This window comes from Megachile rotundata, chromosome 7 (assembly GCF_050947335.1).
Source record: "Megachile rotundata isolate GNS110a chromosome 7, iyMegRotu1, whole genome shotgun sequence".
NCBI classification, from domain to species: domain Eukaryota; kingdom Metazoa; phylum Arthropoda; class Insecta; order Hymenoptera; family Megachilidae; genus Megachile; species Megachile rotundata.
The window spans coordinates 3,265,497-3,285,284 of record NC_134989.1 but is presented as its reverse complement, the minus strand read 5'-3'; the positions used below and the strand labels follow the sequence as shown (position 1 = coordinate 3,285,284).

The following is a 19,788-nucleotide window of genomic DNA, read 5'->3' as shown; positions in this document are numbered from 1 at the left end:
AATAGGAAACTTAAAAGTTTAGAAATTTTAATGATTTGAGATATAGGTATCGTAAAAACTAAAAAATTGTTAAATTTACAGAAGTTGGGGAATCAGGGAATTATAAGAGTTTACGTGGAATTCGAGAATTTTGGAAATTTAGGAATTTGAGAAACCAGTAATTGTGGAATTTGGAAATTTAAAAAGTTGAAATAATTTGTGTAATCAATAAACTAGAAGTTTATAACTTTGATGTATTTAAAAATCTAAAAATTTGCAAATTTAAAAAAATGAATAATCGTATAATTCGAAAAATTTCTGGAATAGATAACTATGGAATTTATGAATTTGAGTCCTGAAAATAATTTGAAAATTTCGTTAATTTAATTATTCAGAATTTAGAGAGTTGTAAGCTCAGGAAGCTGACCTATTAGATCCCCGAATAGGATAAAATGAAAAAAGTAGTTGTGCCATCGTTCATCGTACAATGAAACGTAATCGTCCATCGTGAAGTCCCGCTGGAATCAGCGGAAGACGCGAAAGGCACTCGAGGACAATATAATTGTTCCGGTGTTGGTGCGGATCCATGAATGTTTGCAATCGTTTGCAGGCCAGTCGAACCTCGGACAAAAGATGTGGAAAGGGTGCTCCAGTAATTGTAAGTGGCTGCAAACATTTCATCGAATTTGCCGTGGTCCCGAGGGCCCGCTGCAACGGCTCCTCGAAAGGGCACAAAGGATAATAAGCAAGCGACACAGCGGCCGCGCGAACCGTATGATCACGGTATACACGAGACAATGGGCAAAAAAGACCCTACGAACAACTTTCGTAGTCCCGACGTTTTATCCCTATTATCTGACCGCGAGAGGAAGCGAGGACGAATTGAGCGAATTCGCGCGTTTGTTAATCATGGCACGTGCGTCCCGTGCCAACAAACCACCACAAGAGGACACTCGGCCACGTGGCACTCTGTTCCACGGACATCATCAACAGTCATGGGTAGCTGCGGAAATTAACAGAGAATTCAATTATTGTATAATCTAGAATCAGTTTGACGATTTAAGGCTATAACTGAAGTATGTACGTGAAAACCTGCAGAATCTCGAGGATTTCATGTTATGCAGAGTGTACCAGTGTTTTATTGCCAAACTTTATTGACATATTCGATTCATAAAAATAACAGAAGAAAGTTATATCAACATATAGGGTGTGTTCCAAAAGTAATGACAACGAAATTCCTGCGCCGCTCCTGTTAGTCGGAGGGGGATTGGACCACTTAGGCTAGTTGCGGGGGACTCTAAGCTTTCCAACGAATCTGGTCCCAGGGCTCTCCGAGCTGTGAAAGGGACAGGACGTGAATTTTTGTGAACCCCTGTTTGGTAACCGTGTCGCGGAAAAAGTGGAGTCGACGATCAGAACAACGATACGCGATAAAGCTTTTGTGCTAAACTGAAAAAATCTCTTGAGGAGACAAATAAAATGGTCGTACTCACAAGTTTCGAGGTGGTTAAAGGCCTTTAAGGAAGGGCGAGAAGAGGTTCGCGACGATCAACGCTCTGGGCGGCCACCAATCAGCAAAACAGTCCGTCAAACAGTCTATAAAGAATTTCTTCCGGAAGGATAGACAGTTAACACCGTCTACTATGTGGATGTGCTGGAAAGACTGCGAAAAAGGGTCGTCAGGACAAGAAAACACATCTCCGCTACCTGGATACTGCATCACGACAACGCGCCTTGCCACAACGCGCTGCGAGTACGTGAATTTCTGACCCAAAACGAGGCGTTGACGCTGCTCCAACTCCCCTATAGTCCTGACCAGGCACCGGCAGACTTTTTTTTATTCCCTTGGATCAAGACACCCCTGAAAGGAACTCGTTTCTCGTCGATAGAAGACATCCAAGCGGCCGCGACCGACCCCCTGAAAGAGGTTCCGGAAAACGCATTCCAGGATGCGTACCGTTCATGGCAGGGTCGCTAGCAAAAATATGTAGAAGCCCAAGGGCAGTATTTTGAAGAATTTTGAGTATCTGTAAGAATTGGTTCAATAAATTCCTTTAAAAAAAATCATTCTCATTACTTTTGGAACACACCCTGTATGTGTAAGAATGAACGAGTTCAATGGAAGGTATACTGTGTACAGATGGCGCACAAAATCATAAACTAGTGTTTTATCACAATAATCACAAAATCAAGATCACGATAGGTACTAAACTTCATTCACGACCATGATGCGGAAGATGACGTTTCAGGAGTGGTTCACGTTAACTGTGATCGTTAGTGTTCCGCTAACTTCCTTTAGCAGAAATGTGAGTTTCAATTCAATTTTTACCATTATTCATATTAAGTTTCCATACGGTTATACGACATTCTGTATATATCCATATTATAATAAGTCTTTATAAGATGGTAAGAAATAAATTATAATTTAAAACTAGAAGCAGTGAAGAATTTTATGAACATTCCTGAAATGAAAGTATGCAAATTCGAAGCGAAAAGTACTTTTTTAAAGGAATGTATCGGATTTTTTATTTTTTTTAACTATAGCGCACCTCAACAAAAAATTTGGAAATATTAGGGAATAATATTTATACTTACCACATAATATATAACTACCACATTAATATAAAAGCAGTGCTCTGACACCTGCAATAAAAAGTTATATTTATTCCGATTTTTGACATTTTACAACTAAAATTTGCAATCAAAAAATCTGAGAAAAATTTTATAATATGCGCTATGTGGACCTCAATTTTTGAGAGAATTTTTGTACAAAATTAAATAGGAAAAATAAGCCAAAAACCGGAATTTCGAATTTTCCCTTTTACTACCTCTACAGCTGACATAGGGAGTTTAAATCTATAACGCACCGTATCTCCAAAGTTTTAAGTTAGTAAACTTCTATATTTTCTAATTTTCTAGTTTAAAAATTTCAAAATTGTTTAATATCTATATCTCCACAGTTCAAGATTTTCCGATATCTCGAATTTGTTATTTATACATCCTCAAATATTCTATAATACGTTCTAACAAGTATATAAATTCTGAAATCCCCAAATCCACAAATCGCTACATCTCCAAAATTCTAGGCCGTCAAATTCCTAAACCTTCAAATCGTAATATCCCCAAATAACTATATTCCCTTTCAAGATCGCTAAATATCTATATCCCAAAATCTTAAAATTCTCAAATAATCTGCGTCTTGAAATTCCAAGATATGTAAATATCTATACTTTACAAGTTCGACGGTCCTAAATTCGTGGAACCTCAAATCCCTACGTCTTCAGATCCTTAAATCAACAAATTCCTAGTTTGCCAAATCCCTAAATTTTTGAATATCTAAATTCTCATATTTCCACATTCACACATTTTCACACAAATACCTACATCATCAAACCACAAGATTGACACTTATCAGTGCCCCAAAGTTTCTACATTCCCAAATTTCTAGAATCCCAAATCCATACATCTTCACATTTCTAAACTCCCAAAGTGTTGGACAACTAAATTCCTAAATTTCTATATCTGTAGAACCCCAAATTCGCAACTTATTTTCAGCTATGTCTGAAAGTATTAACGAATTTGGCGCGTACTTATATCACGTAATTAGTGGAAGGTTCAGTTAATCATAGCGTAATTCCTGCAGCTAAAATCTGCGTATTCCTGGTGGTAGCAAAAAAGAAAAAAAGGAAGATAGAATTATTCAAGGAACGTCCTCTCTCGATGCTGCATCTCGATCAAGATTGCGCTACACGTAGCACGTTAGCCGCGTATATCCAGCGAAATGCAGTCGGCGCATACAGCTTAAAACCCGTCTTACAAGCCAAGGCTATCGAGTGCATTCCGTAGGTGTGCTCCTCACCCGCCGAACGATTTCTTCTAAGGTTCTAATTTTCCAGATTCGATCGTTTTACGAGGTCGCTTCGCGGAATCACCTTCATTTCTTTCGTTTCCTGGCAACGATGTTTTCCGCGTTTCCAGATATCCAGTCCTACCGGCTTCAGAAAGTCCAGATTTACCTTCGAGATTCTGTTATTGCTATGCTGCGAATTCGCCTGTGCACACGAGCGAGGATAGGGGACTTGTGTGGGCTACATAGCGATATATGGAAAAGAAGACTCAGGTGTATAAAATAGGAGGTATTAGATATTTAGAAATGCTCGAAGTCTTAATATCTGAAATTTTTGAAATTTAAGGATTTATGAAGTCCTAAATTTTTATGTTCTGAAATTTTCTTTGTGGACTATTGAATTCTCAAATTTTCTTTTATTTCAATTCTCAAAATTATTAAATTCTCACGTTTTTCATATTTCCGGTATCCCCAAGTTTCCAAACTTCAAAATGTTTAAATTCAATAATTTTTCATCTTTCCAAATTACAAAATTTTCAAACGCATTAAATCCCAAATCTGCAAATTTCGAATTTTCTGACATTTAAATTTCGCAGTTTTTTATATGTCCAAATTCCCAAATTTTCTAAATTCTAACATTTCCTAAATTTCCAAAACCCTGCATCATAAATCTTCTAATTCGCAGGCGTTCAAATTTCGAAATTTCCAGCACTGAAATTTTGCACTTTTTTAAATACCCAAATTACCGAATTTCTAAAACCCTGAATACCAAATCTCTAAAATCTTGAGTTCCTAAATTTCCAGTATCCCAGAACTCTCGAATTGTCCGTTATACACGTCCAAGTGTCCTACTAAAAATGTAAAGGTTCATTCAATTCATCAAACCCAAAGTTTACTTGTTTATATTTGAAATAAATTTATTGCATACATTTGTTTATATTTGAAATCGATCTTGTTTATATTAGGACATGTATTCTTGTTAATATTTCTTCATATATGAAATCAAATTTATTCATACTTCAACAAGTTTTTATATGTGTACTCCTTCATACTTGTAATATAACTTACTTATTGATATATGCTTATATGTGGAATTAAACTGATTCATATTTCAAGTTTTTACAACCATATTTGTTCATAATTAAAATCAAACTAGCTTATATTTCAACAGGTTTTTATATTCATATTTGTTCATAATTGAAATCAAACTAGCTCGTATTTGATTAAGGTTCTTGCATATATTTGTTCTCATTCAAACTTAAACCTGTTGATATTTCAAAAATATTCTCTTATTCATATTTGTCTATATTTGAGCCAAACCTAGTTTCTTTTTATTTGCATCAAAACTTGTAAAAACTCAAACAATCTTTCTTATTAATGTTCGCACAGAAACTCAAAGATGCTCAGATATCAACAAATATTCTCGTTTATATCTGTGCACATTTAAAAAAACGTTATTGTGTGAGTAACATTAAAAGGACTTGCTAATGCATTGATATTGGATTCGTATTCAGATGGGAAGAAACAATCTTCCAATTCATCGACAAATTAAAAGCTGGTGAAAAAAGCGAGCAAGTTAGAAGGAACAAATGACACCACACTCGGGACGATTAAAAGGCAGGATTGTATATCGCTGAAGATTGTATCGCAAGGAAGAGTGGCAGGTCGATTCTGGTTCGGTATCTAAGTGTAAAGCAATAGTACGCCGGCCATTTAATTTAGTTAGAGATCGATAGGGTGTGGAACAGCACGTGCTGACGGCAAACAAGCTTTTCCCGACAACCCTCGTTCGCGTTTACGCGGCACTACGTATCCACGAACCCTCTTCTACAGGGTGATCAACAACGCGAGGAACTATTATTAGAGAAAGAATCCAGCGAACCCTATCGTTTTATCAGTATAATGCCGAAGATCAAAATCTAAATTGGCGACTGGAAAGTTTGTGCTGCGTTGCCGGTAACTTTGCCTCTGATTAAAAATTTACCTACACTGACAGCGAGGGGACACATCGAATATAATTACGAGGGAAAAAGAAGGAAATGAGAGTTTACGATAATTGACGGTTCGAATGCCGAGAATAGAGATCGTTCTTCGCTGATGTATATACGATCTTAGTGTTTTTATTCCGTTTCCATTACGGGAATTCGTGAAAATATAAGCAGATTTGCGTTTCGTGCATATAGAGATTCAGAAATTGTCATTTGGTAATTTTTGAAATTTGAAACTTGCAGATATTTAAATGATTGAATTTCAAATTTTAGAAATTTCATTATCTGAAACTGGGATATCTGAAAATTTAGATAAATGCAAAATTTGAAAATATGAAAACTTGGCTTATTAGAAAATTATAAAATTGGAATATTATAAACTTGGAAAAAAACATATGATCCGATAATTTGAAAAATTAAAACCTTGGAATATTTGGAATATAAGAAATTGAAAACTTAGAAGACTGAAGTGTAGAAAGTGTAAAAATCCGGAAGTATGGGAAATTGGAAATTGCGAAAGCAGATAACCGGAAATGTGGAAAGTTGAAATTGTTAAAAACTGCAAATGTAAAAAGTCTGTAATACAAAAAATTAAAAATTTACAAAATTAGAAAACTGAAAACCTGAAAATTTAAAAATTTAAAAATTGTAGACTAGAAGTTTGGAAAGTTGAACATACGATAATTTCCTAATTTGGAACTTCAGAAATTTAATAAATTAGAAGATTCAAAAAAATAGAAATATAGAAATTGAAAAGTCGAAAAATATTTAAAACTAGAATACAAAGATAAAAGTTAGCAGTAACAGGAGTACTGGTGCAGGAACAAGCTGTTTTTAATAGATTATTTTTTAGACTAAATTTATTCTGCTCTGAGAAAAAAGGCTGTACTCAAGTAATTAAGTTCATTTATTATTTTTTTTCTAAGTCGCTACGAAACGTTAATGTAAAGTGAACCAAGCCAGCTCCAACGACCAATAGGAAATCGATAAGTGATTCTATAAACGTTATCAAAGGAATGGTCGATAGATTGGTGCCATTAAAATACAGTCAAAAGCAACGTGGATTCTGATGTAGTAAAAAACACAGAAGGGTATCTTCCACGGTCAACTTTCCCTCCCGGTTAAAATTTAATTATAACAAAAAAAAACCGACAGGAACCCTCGATAGGGTGCTGGCACCCTTTATCGAAATAGGAAATCGAGGATGCCACGTGGAAATAATAAAAATAGAATTGGCCCCACCCTTTCCAATTTCTTGATGCAATTTACCAACACCGTTCACTCGGAACCTTCTCCTTTTCAGATTTATTTGCACAATTGAATATTGATTCCTTTTTACGTAACGAATACGTGACTTCTTTATTAGAATTGGACATAATAACAATTTTGCAGTTAATTATTATTATCACGCGTTTATTACACTATAATTTTCTAAAGCAACCAAAAGAAAAGTTTTATTCATATGATTGGAGACGAACATATCATGTGATTTTTGGAATTTAAATTTGGAAATTCGAAAATCTGTACATCTTTAAATTTAAAATTTTGTGCTTATTTTATAGAAATAATTTACTGGCGCGAAACAGCGGTTATAAAAATTATATATTGAGTAATTGAAATAAAAAGTACAAAATCAAGGAAGAAGAAAAGTAAAAAAGAATGAAAGAATTTTGTATTGGTGATAATATAGGAGCTTCAAAATGCGTGAACGAATAACGACAAAACAACGTTCTCGATTTCTGAGCAACGAACGTGACATTGGACTGGATTTCCAGTAAATCCCGTAGCTCCGTTATAACACGATCTACTCACGTGCTTATCAAGCACAGTTTGAAACATGACATGTCGTACTGACAGTCCAAGTGTCACGTGCACACACGCGTGACAGCTATGAAACAACAATGCCCACCGAAAACCTCGACAATCAATAATTCCGTTAAAGCATGTGCAGGTCAATTGTCTTCGATTCTACGCGAATCAACACTCAATCGATATCCATCGTGTCTGAATACTAAATACTGATAGAACTATCCCCTATTCCGTTCTGTTTGTACACTTTCATGCAACATATGCTTCTTTCGGATAAGCGTATGTACATACGTAAATTGGGCAATTTTTAAATTCCCATATATTTTCAAATTTATAAATGTTCCAGCTTTCGAATTTTTTAATATTTTAACTTTTACTTGTTTGAATTTAGAAATTTTTTTAATTATTTTATTTAAAACAATTTTAATTCGTCAACTTTTTCAATTTCCAAATACTTAAATTCCCAAACTTTCATATTTTTAATTTCCTAATATTCAAGTTTTCGAATTGCTCATTATTTAAACTTTCAAGTGTTTGAATATTCGAAATTTATTAATTTCTTAAATTACTTAATTTTTTAAATTTTCTAGTTACCTAACTTTCTAATTTTCCAATTTGCACATTCTCGGATTCCGAAGTTTTCAATTTTTTCGGTTCAAACATTTGCATTTTTTATATTCGCAAACTTACAAATATTTTTCAAATACCCAAAGTTCTACGTATTAAACTTCTACTTAAGCCTTCTAATTTTCTAGTTTCCAAACTTAAAAATTCTCAAATTTTTAAATTATCCAAATTCTCAAATTTCGAAATATTCCTAAATATCCAAATTTTCAAGTTTCGTAATCCCTTAATTCCTAGGTTTCGTCATATTCAAATACTCAAATTTTGAAATCCGCAAACTCCCACATTTCTAAAACATCCAAATCTGCGACTTCCGAAATCAAATGTGTTTAAACTAAAAATTATTCGTTACTTTAAAACATTTGGTCAAAATTTTATCAAAATTTTATTAAAATTTTATTGCAAGACCTATAAGTATTTTATTGAAATAACAAAATTATTTTTGGATATTTTCATTCTATTCACAATTTTTGTCGCAAGATTGCTTGACATAATGTCCTATACCTACTGATCGATTTCGAATGAAAGACGAGCCTCAATTAATAACAGATTTCGTTACAAACGTGTTGGCACGAATTCCACGCACGAAAATGATTCAGGCACTTTTTACTTTCTTTCCATTACGCACCAGTTCGCGTATGAAAAGTTTTTGCCGGTTTCCCTGTTCCGACGTATCTTTCTAATTTAAAACCCACACTTGACACGGTTATTACTTTTCACTTTAATAATCCGCCGTTCCTCGATGTGTCTATACTCGATGTAGATTGCATACGTGTAGGCTTTTATTAAAATAATTACTTGCTTGATGTTCAGAGGGAAAGCATGCAAGTAGGTTACTAATTAAACAGCGCAACAAATAAGATCAACAAATACAAACAGTACTAGATTCTTCAGAAATTTCAATCTACAATCAATTTTAATTATTCTATTTCCGTCTATAATTAATTTTAATGATATTTAAATACGTGACGCACTCGCAAAATATCTATATGTTAAAGTAGTAGAGTATTATTACTACAAAAACGTCAATTACTAATTAAATATTTTTACACAAAAGTTACTTCGCGTCGAGAAAACTCGCGCGTCCGAGGCTATTAAAATATCACCGATAAAATTTTTATAAAATTAATCTTCTGTACTAAGTATATTTTTGACATTTTCGAAAAAACGACTTTTCCGTTTTACTTTGTTATTTATAGCGTCGTTGCATTTGCGACGCTTTAATTTTATACACATTTAGACTTACTGTGGAAATTGAGCTGAATTTCTTGTAATTCTGAAACGGCGTGAGTCATAAGCAATATGTAGGTATGTTTTTGACAATAAGTAATGGGTTTTTAATTCCTCCTACGAAAAACTGCCTACTGGCGAGTGATGTTTCATTCAAGAACTTGTCAGGGCCAAAAATATATTATAAGTTATGTCGGAACGAATGTGGAAGATCTTTTAAGACCCACATCCGAATTTATTACGGAAAAATTTATTCGATAAGTTAATGGTCTTTTAATGTTCATCGGTAGCAATTGTTCGATAAATAATTTCTAGTACGTGACATTGAATTTATCGCTAATGCGGTGTTCAATTCTTTTGCAAAAAAGTTAACCACTAGAATTGATCTGTGTCCTTGAGATTAATCAAACAGAAATCAAATATCTGTAATGCAGTATAGTCAACAATAGCCTTTGTATAATACAATCTAAAGTAATAATAGAAGATATGTGCTAATTAAAATTTCATTATTTCATGCAATTAAATAAACCGATTTAAGATCACGTCAATACCCAGCAACATTACATTATATTATTATATAATCCACACTGCGTTATTATTATATTGTATAATATAACAATTGTTGCTAATTTCATAACAACAATTTTAGATACTGAAATAATATTAAATTAATTAATTGAATTAAATGACAGATTTAAATATAGTTAATTTCTGTATTATATGATACAGAATACACATATTTAATATGTATGATATTTCAAAATTATCTTGAAAGACTTTGCAATTACTAGACTCTCATTATATCGCCATTTTTAATATTAACCTCGGAATTCCGGAACATCCGAATTACTAAGTATCTAAACTTGAACAAATTTAAAAACTTAGAAATCCAAAGATTTCTATAATTAGAAAATGTTAGTACTACTAAATTTTTCAGTTTTCTAGTCTTCCAAATTTCAAAATTTCCAATGTCTGAATTTTCCGAATGTTTTAATTTACAAATCTGCATATCTTCATGATACTACTTTTCTAAATTCGATATTTAAAAAATGTTAAATTTCTACACATCTGAATTCACAAATTGCCAAATTATCAATCTTCTAATCATTCGATTATCCAATTTTACAAATTTCTATTGTTGAAAAATTCGTTACATCTATGCGTAAAAATTTCTAAATTGCAAAAACCCTGAGCTCCTAAATTCATAAATAAACTTGAAATCCCCATAGATAACCAACACCCCATCACCGCACGCATCATACACTTCAACGCTGGTGATCTTCCCTATCTGCCCTTGATCTGCTCATTACTATTCTAAACATGCTCTATTCACACCAAACTGAACCCATAAAAGAAAGGCTGTAAAGAAAAAGCCACGACGCCGACTCGATGGTAGCCCATCAACGTCGAGTCATTGTAGCAGGATAAAGAGCATGGTTAAAGTTAAATTAAACGCTCCTCACCGGTCATCCTGGGTGACAGTGATGTCAGGCGGGGTCGCGGAAGGCGAGGCACCGTCTGGAGCATCCAGTTTGCCGGCTTTTTTCCTCGCTGTTCCCTTGTCTTTAAATTGGTCCAACGAAACGTTGGAGTATCACGCGAGAACCACGCTCGACAAACGGACAATCCTCACACCGACATCCCTGCGACTACTCGATTTATCACCCTTTCTGTCCTTCCTTTCCAACTTGCACAGACTCGCCGATCTGACCTTCGTAGAACACGACTTTATAACTCGATATTTTCACCGTTATTTTTTATCACGATCGCAAATATTTCGAAACATTTGCATTCCACTTTCACAAAAATCAAAATCTTCTTCTGACGATGTCTGGTAACTTTTATTGCAGAAATGTACAGGGTTTTCTTCAGCAAATGTCTCTGTCAAACGATATCGCTTTCATAAGAGTCAAAAGACCATTGGAGATCCTTTAAAATATCTGATTTTATCCAATTTCGGTATATCAAATGATAAATACTTCTTTGTTCAAACAACGTCAGATTTTTGTGAAATTTGTAATATGTGATACTTTTCGATGTTTTCAGATACGTTCCAGTTGATCAAAGAACGTCAAACCTTGATCATTAAGTACATCATTAAATTTGAGATTCCTAGAGACTATAAATATGTTTCTATTAGTCAAACAAGGTTAAATCTTAATAAGATTAATCGTTTGTTTGATCTGTATGTTAATGTTAGTCAAACATTGAAGCTTGAACATCAGGTACATCACCAAACTTGGGATTGTTGAAGTAGATCTTCAAATGTGTCTCTATTTATCAAACAGCGTCAATTCTTGATCATTTAGTTCATCCAAAAATTCATCACTAATATCCAAAGTTTTCTTTCTCAAATATCAAACATGTATATGCCTACTGATCAAACGGCGTCAAATTCTGATTACCAGATTTATTACTATTATTATTCTACGTTCGTTACACCACGTGTCAAATATGTCCTCGCAGATCACACGATGTCAAAATTTATATTATCAAAGCTTTCTATAACAAATTTCAAACACATGTGCCTATGCCGATCAAACGATATCACATCTGTATATATCAGATTTACCACTAAAATTATCCGAAGCTCTCTGCACCAAATGTCAAATATGCATGTCTATGTTGATTAAACGACGTCGAACGTGCATATATCAGAAATATCACTGATTTTATCCAAAGCTTTGTACACCACACATTAGATCTTTCTTCGTTGATCCAATATCGAACTATAATCATCAGATGTATCACTGACCTTATCCAAAACTTCTTGCACTAAATATCGAACATTATATGTGTGCGTTGACCTAACTTCGTCAAACTTTAACGATCAAGTGTATCACTGATTTTATTCAAAGCTTCTTGCATTAAATGTTGAATATTATATGTCTACATTGATCTAACCTTGTAATGATCAAATGTATCACTAATTTCGTTCAAAACTTCCGGCACTAAATATCGAATAATGTATATGTTTATATATCAAATCTTTTCATATCTTGATCATAAGTCGAATCACTGACCTCATCCTTAAAACTTCCTTCATTAAATGTCGAATGTTATATTTCCGTCGATTAAATCACACCAAACCTTGTTCATCGAATGTCACTGATTCCGTCCGCCTGTTTCTTTACCAAATATCGGATATCTCCGTTGCTCGAATTCCGTCAAACCTGGATCATCAGATATATCACCGAGTTTCCTCAAAATCCCATAGAGCTCAATCAAATAGTCGTTTTGGCGAATGCCGTTTCGCGACGTAGAAGCGTTTGGTCGATCAGACGCAGACTGTAGCCTCGATTATTAGATTTATCACGGACCAGCCTGTTCTCTTGGCGAGTTGGCTCTCTTCTTAGGTGAAAGCGAACGGCAATTATCGTGGCAGCGTAGGCAAGGCCTATAGTTTGCCCCGTGTTCTCGATCGTGCGCTCTCGTAAACACGTAGCTCTCGAGGCTTCAATAGGTGGCCTCCTCTCGCAGCGTGGATCGGAAAGCGATCATCGATACCGGGCGAACCAGCCCCGAGTACGATTTCCTGCACGGGTCACTGGTCCCACGATTTCGTGGCCTCGAAAGAAACTCGTCTTGCCGGGCTCTGCTACTTTTTGGCGAAATGCTCGTTAAGATCGACCACGATGATAATCCGCCTCGCGCGCTGGAGAACGCATCTGGAAGGAGTGTCCATCAAGCGAGTCTGTGCTTGGACCGTTTATCTCGAAAACTGTGCGATTATTTTCCCGGAAAGTCTTCTCTCTAAAGTGATAACGAGGGATCCATTGACAATGAGAGACTCTTTCGATGGGAGCTGAGTTTGCACAGCTTTGTAAGATCTTTTGGATAATGATGCAAGGTGATAGTTAGCGAAGGATTATGTAAGTGAGACGCTGAGGAACTGCATCGGAGCAGAAGCAAGGGTATGCGCTCGCCCCTGTTGTTTTACTCGCGGCTCTTGAGAAGTGGTGCGAAAACGGATCCACCATGAGGATGAGAGAGAGAGAGGGTGTCGCGCACGTGCAGTGTCGGAAAAGGCCACGCTCTTTTCTTTCTTATCCCGAAAATCGATCGTTCAAACACGCTGCATCGGATGACAGAGGGACACGCGTTCGCCGATGACCAAACGTCGTTAACACCGTACCACTTTTAATCCGATTATTGACCATGAAACGTTTACTACGGTTGCTCGAGATCAAATTGTCCGTGAGTTTCGATGAGGGTTAGGTTATTTAAACGAGTGTTCCTTTAACGCGAATGGGGATTCGTCAGGATTGGAATGCGATTCGCGGGTGCAGTCGGTATTAATCGCAACACTCGCCAACCACCACGATATACTCGAGAAGACTGGAGTCTCTCGGTAGGTGAGGCCCCCCCCCTACTCTATTCTCTCTCTTGTATGCTTTCAGGGTCGTACCGAAAGAATATAGACCCCCGGACGTGTTCAGACTTCTGACGAATTTAATTAACACGTTGACATCCATGCTCGGACAATGCCTTAATTTACGCTCGAGGAAGTCATCCATTTTACGAGAAACGCTTTTACTTATTCAGTGATAAATACTTTCAGTTAACACTTGAAGACGTATGTAGTAAAAATAAATAAGTATATTGAGTAAAAGTAAAATTACTATTCTGTAGAATTTTTAATGAACTTTGAACGCTCAAAGTGTTAATTTGTCAGTCTAATACATACAGTATTTTATTTTAAAATCGCTAGAAATGTATCATAGAGCTATGAATTTTAAGCTTGATAAAATTTATTATTGTTTAAATTCTTCGTTGCAAATATGCTATGTAAAATAATTCACTTATACGTAGAATAAACATGTATATAATTCCCTTACAAACATATATTAAATTATACATATGTATATAATTTAATAAAGAATCAATAATCATAAATGTTTCTAATTATTCAATATTTTACTTATACATATAGATATGTTTATTAAACATTTTAATTATATGTATGTGTTCTTCGATCACATATGTACATATTTTATAAGCTAACCATAAATATTATTTTTCATGTGTCAATAATTTTATTTGATTTCATTTTAATAATTCTATGAATACACATATATATTCATTTGTAAAATACAAAATATTTGAAATACTATCATTTTAAAAAAGTGCAGCTCAGCAGGTGCAGAATGATGTGATCGAAGGATAAATGTTGATTTTGCATTTAATTCGGTCATAAATACAATCAGACGTAAGATGGATTGATTGAAAAAGCAGTTAATCGGACTGTGATTAATTATTGAAAGATAAAACGATTTCGATGAAAATTAATTCTTTGCTAAACGGAGCGGAACTATGACGAGAAAAATGATCTGGCGAAATCATAATTCGAATGAACATTACATTTGACGTTTCAGTCTCTTTGTATTTGACAAGAATATTTTCATAGAAACTTTAAAAATCCAAAACTATTTATATTATTTCTATTGTAAAGTTTAACTGATATTTAGCGCAAAGTACAAAACTTATGCAATGTTTATAATAAATTGTCAAATTTATATTTATAATAAACTATTACATTCAAATTAACAGTTATAAAAACGTTGAAAATTTCACAAATGTTAATAAGAAATTAGAAAATTCATTTAGTATGTATATGTTTTGCCAAATTTGTATTAATATTTATAATAAATTACAAAATTTAACTCAGATAGATAATGAAATGAAATTTAACTAATATTTCAATGTAACTAATATTAAGTCAGTATTAAGCGACAAAAAATATAGTATTGCTTTGCTATAAAAATATTACTAATCGATTTGCGACAAAATTTATTTTGCTTAGTTATGTCACACTTTCAACAAACACTCCGTATGAAATATTCATAACCAGCAAACATCACGTGCATTCTAAAATTTAGTAATCAATATGCCATAGCATATCGGTTTCTCCAGCATTACTGAACAGTTCTAAACATGAAAAAATTCATATAAAAAGGATATAATAACGAGAAACCTTTCAAACTTTAAATTACTTAAATGCTTAAAAACTTGCGTTAATAATATGTCAGTTATTTGCAATAGAATTATAATTTCCCAGACATATAAAATATCATAATTCTTAGAACTTTCTACAGTGTTACAATCTCTACATTATTTTTATAATTCTACACTTCTAATTTCTCAGTATAATAATTCTGATGTAGCTATAAACACAAAAATAAATAAGATGCATTGGATAAATTAGATATATATGATAAATAAAATAAAAATGGTAAATAAGACAAACAAGCCAGGCAACATAACAAAAGAAACAAGACAAACAAGATACAAAGCAATAACAGGAAAAAGACTAACAAGACAAACAAGATAAACAAATCAAATAAATTAAGCAAGTCAACTAAATTAAGTAAAACAACGAGGTTAACAAGACAAGAAAGTGAAAAAAATCAAACGAGATAAACTAGACAAACAAGTCAATGAAAACAAATAAAAAAATACAAGACACATAAGATAAATAGGATAAAAAAACAAATGGAACAAATAAACTAAATATACAAAATAAAAGAACTAAAAAAATAAAAAATGTGGAAATAAAATAAATGAAAAAATAAATGAACGTGCCAGCAGAACTAAAATTTCTGGTTCACAATACAGCCCTGCAATCGAAACCTTCTCTCTTTACCGAATCCTCTCTCTCTCGCTCTCTCACTCTACTATGTTCTACGTTACACTCTACTTCGTTCTTCGTCAGACCAAAGAAACTATCTCTCTTTACTACCTCCTGCATGTATCCTTCTCCTTCCTGCCCCTGGTGTAAATAATTCTGTCCTTTTTCGTTGCACCGTTCGCCTCGGCTTGGTTCGTAAATTCTCGGCACGATTACGCGGCAAGGGGAGAGGTTGACTCAAAAGAGAGAGGTGGATAACCGTGCAAGTTGGAAAAAGATGAATATAACGTATGAAAGAAACGGAGCGAGTGAGTAAGCGTACGAGAAAGAATGCGGAGTGAGTAAACGTAAGACACGCGATGTTTAAGCGAGAAAGAGGACAGATCGCAGGAAAGTGAGAAAATGAACTAGAAAGAGAAAGAGGAGCAACGTAAAAATTGGGAAGAATGAAGGAGGAAGAGAATGAACGGTGACAGAGAAGGAAGTGATATATGTACTTGTCTCCGATTTTGAGAAAGTAAATGTGTACAATTGGAAGTTCGAAATATTGTCAAGTTACAAATGTTAGGTTTGTACGCCTTTATATCCTTAAATTTTTTAATTTGCAAGTTTTCAGAATTTCCAATACTCACATTACTATATCCCCAAACCTTTACAAATTTTCCAGTTTTCAAATCTTTAAATACTTGAGTTTTCAAATTTCCAAATTCTCAAATATTTAGAAATATCTGAATTCTAAATATTCAAAAGTTCCAAATTTCCAAATCCACGCATTCGCAAATTCTCAAATCTCCAAATTTCTAAATTCAGATTTTCCGACATAGCAAAACTTTCCCAATCTTCAAATCATCAAATTTCTCAAATTTTAAAATGTTTACGTTCTCAAATTGTCAAGTTTCTACATCTCCAAATCTGTAAAATATTCAAATTTCGAACTTTTCAAACTTGTAAATTCTCAAATTCCTCTATTTCGTAACTTGCAAATTACGAAAACCCGAAATTTGCAAATACTTGAATTATTAAAGACATTTCCCAATTCAGATATTTGAAGAGGTAGTAATAACTAAATTTGATTGAATACGTAAACTAAACTTTTTCCTCTGCATCGTGAGTTGAAACTGAAATTACTGTTAAAAGCTATGTTCCATTTGTAAGGATGTTGATATACTACCGTAGCATGAGCGCACATGGGTTCGACTATGTTTTGCAAAATTATCTCAACGAGGCTCGGAATCAAGTGAAATGTTAAAGGTGGAATGATTGGGAAAAAGAACGTTTCCACTTGGATTGCAATACGAACGAACATCGGAAAAGTTGAAGTAAAAACCATTCGAATGGCCTTTGGCGTTTCTTGATCGAAACAATGAACACAAAAAGAAGACAGCTTGATTGAAATAAAAATAGTAAAATGTAATGGATAGAATGTACTCGCGTGTTTAAAGAACATCGATTGAACTTACAGTTTATTGGGATTTTTTAAATCAGAAGTACAGATTTCTTCACTCTTAGCAAAACATTTAAGTATGATTGTTATTTATAGAAATATGAACAAAATTTATTCGTATAATTATTGAGAATTATACATTCTAATTATTATGCATGTGTATATGTGACTAATTACTGCACATGCGTACATATTGTAATTGTAGTCATTAAGTACAGAAATATCAACAAAATTTATTTGTATAATTATTGAGAACTACACATTACAATTATTATACATGTGTATATGTGATTACTGCACATATGTACATATTGTAATCGTAATTATTATTTATAGACATATGATCAAAATTTATTCACATAATTGATCAGAATTATACTTATTATGCACGCATTGTGATTATTATGTATGTATATGCGTTATTAATTACTGTGCATGTGTACACATTGCGTTCATTATGCGTTCATTACTATGTACAACGTATGTACATAAAGCTGGAAAAAAGTAAGCACCGCCAATAAAAGTAAAAAAATAGTATAAAGTGATATGCCACGGAAGTAGAATGGAATCCAAATGAAATCGCAAACACAATAACTGTACTTTGTGGGCGAATGTTGTGCAAATTTATTACACATCGAGAGTAACAAGTTGCATTTGAAATGCAAATCGCGTATGAAAGTCTAGCCTCGGAAGTCACTGAAATAAATTTACCAGGTTGCTTTTGGTTGCGAAGAAAGATGATGTTTTTGAGTGATCGTTAATTGCATAAGGTAAAGTGTAGAAATTCTGAATTTCACTATATACCTAGGTAATACTTTGTATTTTTTTTTTTTATTAAATGCTTAAAGTCACATATACGTTCTTAGGTTATTAAAAGTAATATACTGTTTATTAAAATATTAAAAAAGCAACGTTCCTAATTATATTAAATGACTTCTGAGAAACGAAAGTCAAACTGAGTCATTTTTAAAAACTAAACAACTTATTTTATCGAGTTACGTATGTATTCACACTTGTATGTATTGACACTTAACAGAAATTAAAGAAAACGATCTGACCAAAAATATTACAGTATTTATAAAATATTTATACGAAATTTGTCTTCAAAATAATGGAAGCTTGTATACATCCATAATTTCATAGTTTCTTATAATTATTTAATATCTTTTAATATAATTAATTTCTTGTAATGTGATTATTACAAGAAAATTATTAGTTCAAAAATTTGTATCTTTCATATTATTATGTTTCGTAATTTTTTAAATGTGAATGATTGTTATCCTACCTTGAACGGGGCAGGAACATGGAACCATCGATGAACACGGAACCGGAAAGAAGTATGTACCAGCTTGTGGCCAATTCGCCGGTGCTAAAAAATTTTATTTTCAAATATAAATATTTCAAATATTAAATTAAAAGCATGTGAATTTCAATCAATATAAACACTAACATAGGGTCTCCATAACAGTATATATTTATTTACATTTAATTTATTTATTTGTGTTTAAATTTCATCATAAATTATCACGACTTTCTTAGGCAAATTGCTATAATAATTTAATGCGAATTAAACTGTATTAACAACAAATATCACATTATTAAATAGCAATTAATATAAGTTAATTTTATTCTTCCACATGTTCTGATTTTCGAACTACAAATGGTCTTGTTTGAAAATGGCGTCGTAGACGCCATCTCTCGTCAAACAGGCAAACTAATTCAATAAAAATCTCCATAGAATTAACGATTACTATATTTTGCTGCAATGAAAAAAATTATTTATGGTTTTTCAAGAATCTGAAACTATAGAATCACAGTTTACTACAAGTATTGAAATTGTTAAAGAAAAATTGTATGTTGCAAGATTGTAGCTAATATGTAGGTAATGTCAATACCTGTTTTGGCTCTACAGATAAAGTCAATTTGCAATCAATTTTATAACACATTCTTTTTTTGTAAATAACGTCAGTAATGAACATCGTTGTGAAAATATGTGAAATATTTGTTATTTATATAATCTATTAATTAATTAATACGTAATCAAAATGTTTACTTAAGTATTTATGTGTTTAAAATGATAATTTCAATAATTTAAATCACTGAAAGAAAATAAATATAAATAAATTTTTAATTAAAGTATACGCCAGAGAATACAGACGTGTTAGCCATCCAACGGTAAATCCTTGGCGCCAACGAAATTCAATTTCAAATACTTTCCCAATTTTTAAAATTACACAAT

The 19,788-nt window shown here is 33.1% G+C and overlaps 1 protein-coding gene across 4 annotated transcripts in view; it reads right to left on the bottom strand.

Moving 5' to 3' along the window:
- Positions 1-19,788, bottom strand: part of LOC100884044 (rap guanine nucleotide exchange factor 2) — a 302,494-nt gene that overhangs the window by 197,794 nt on the left and 84,912 nt on the right. For 3 of the 4 annotated variants that reach the window (XM_012293190.2, XM_076533673.1, XM_076533674.1), the window contains exon 4: positions 18,835-18,918. In XM_012293190.2, coding sequence (XP_012148580.1) covers positions 18,835-18,918 — 84 coding nt within the window. Of the gene's footprint in view, positions 1-10,940; positions 12,898-18,834; positions 18,919-19,788 lie in introns of those variants that run through there. The other variant, XM_012293218.2, reaches the window with a different exon arrangement.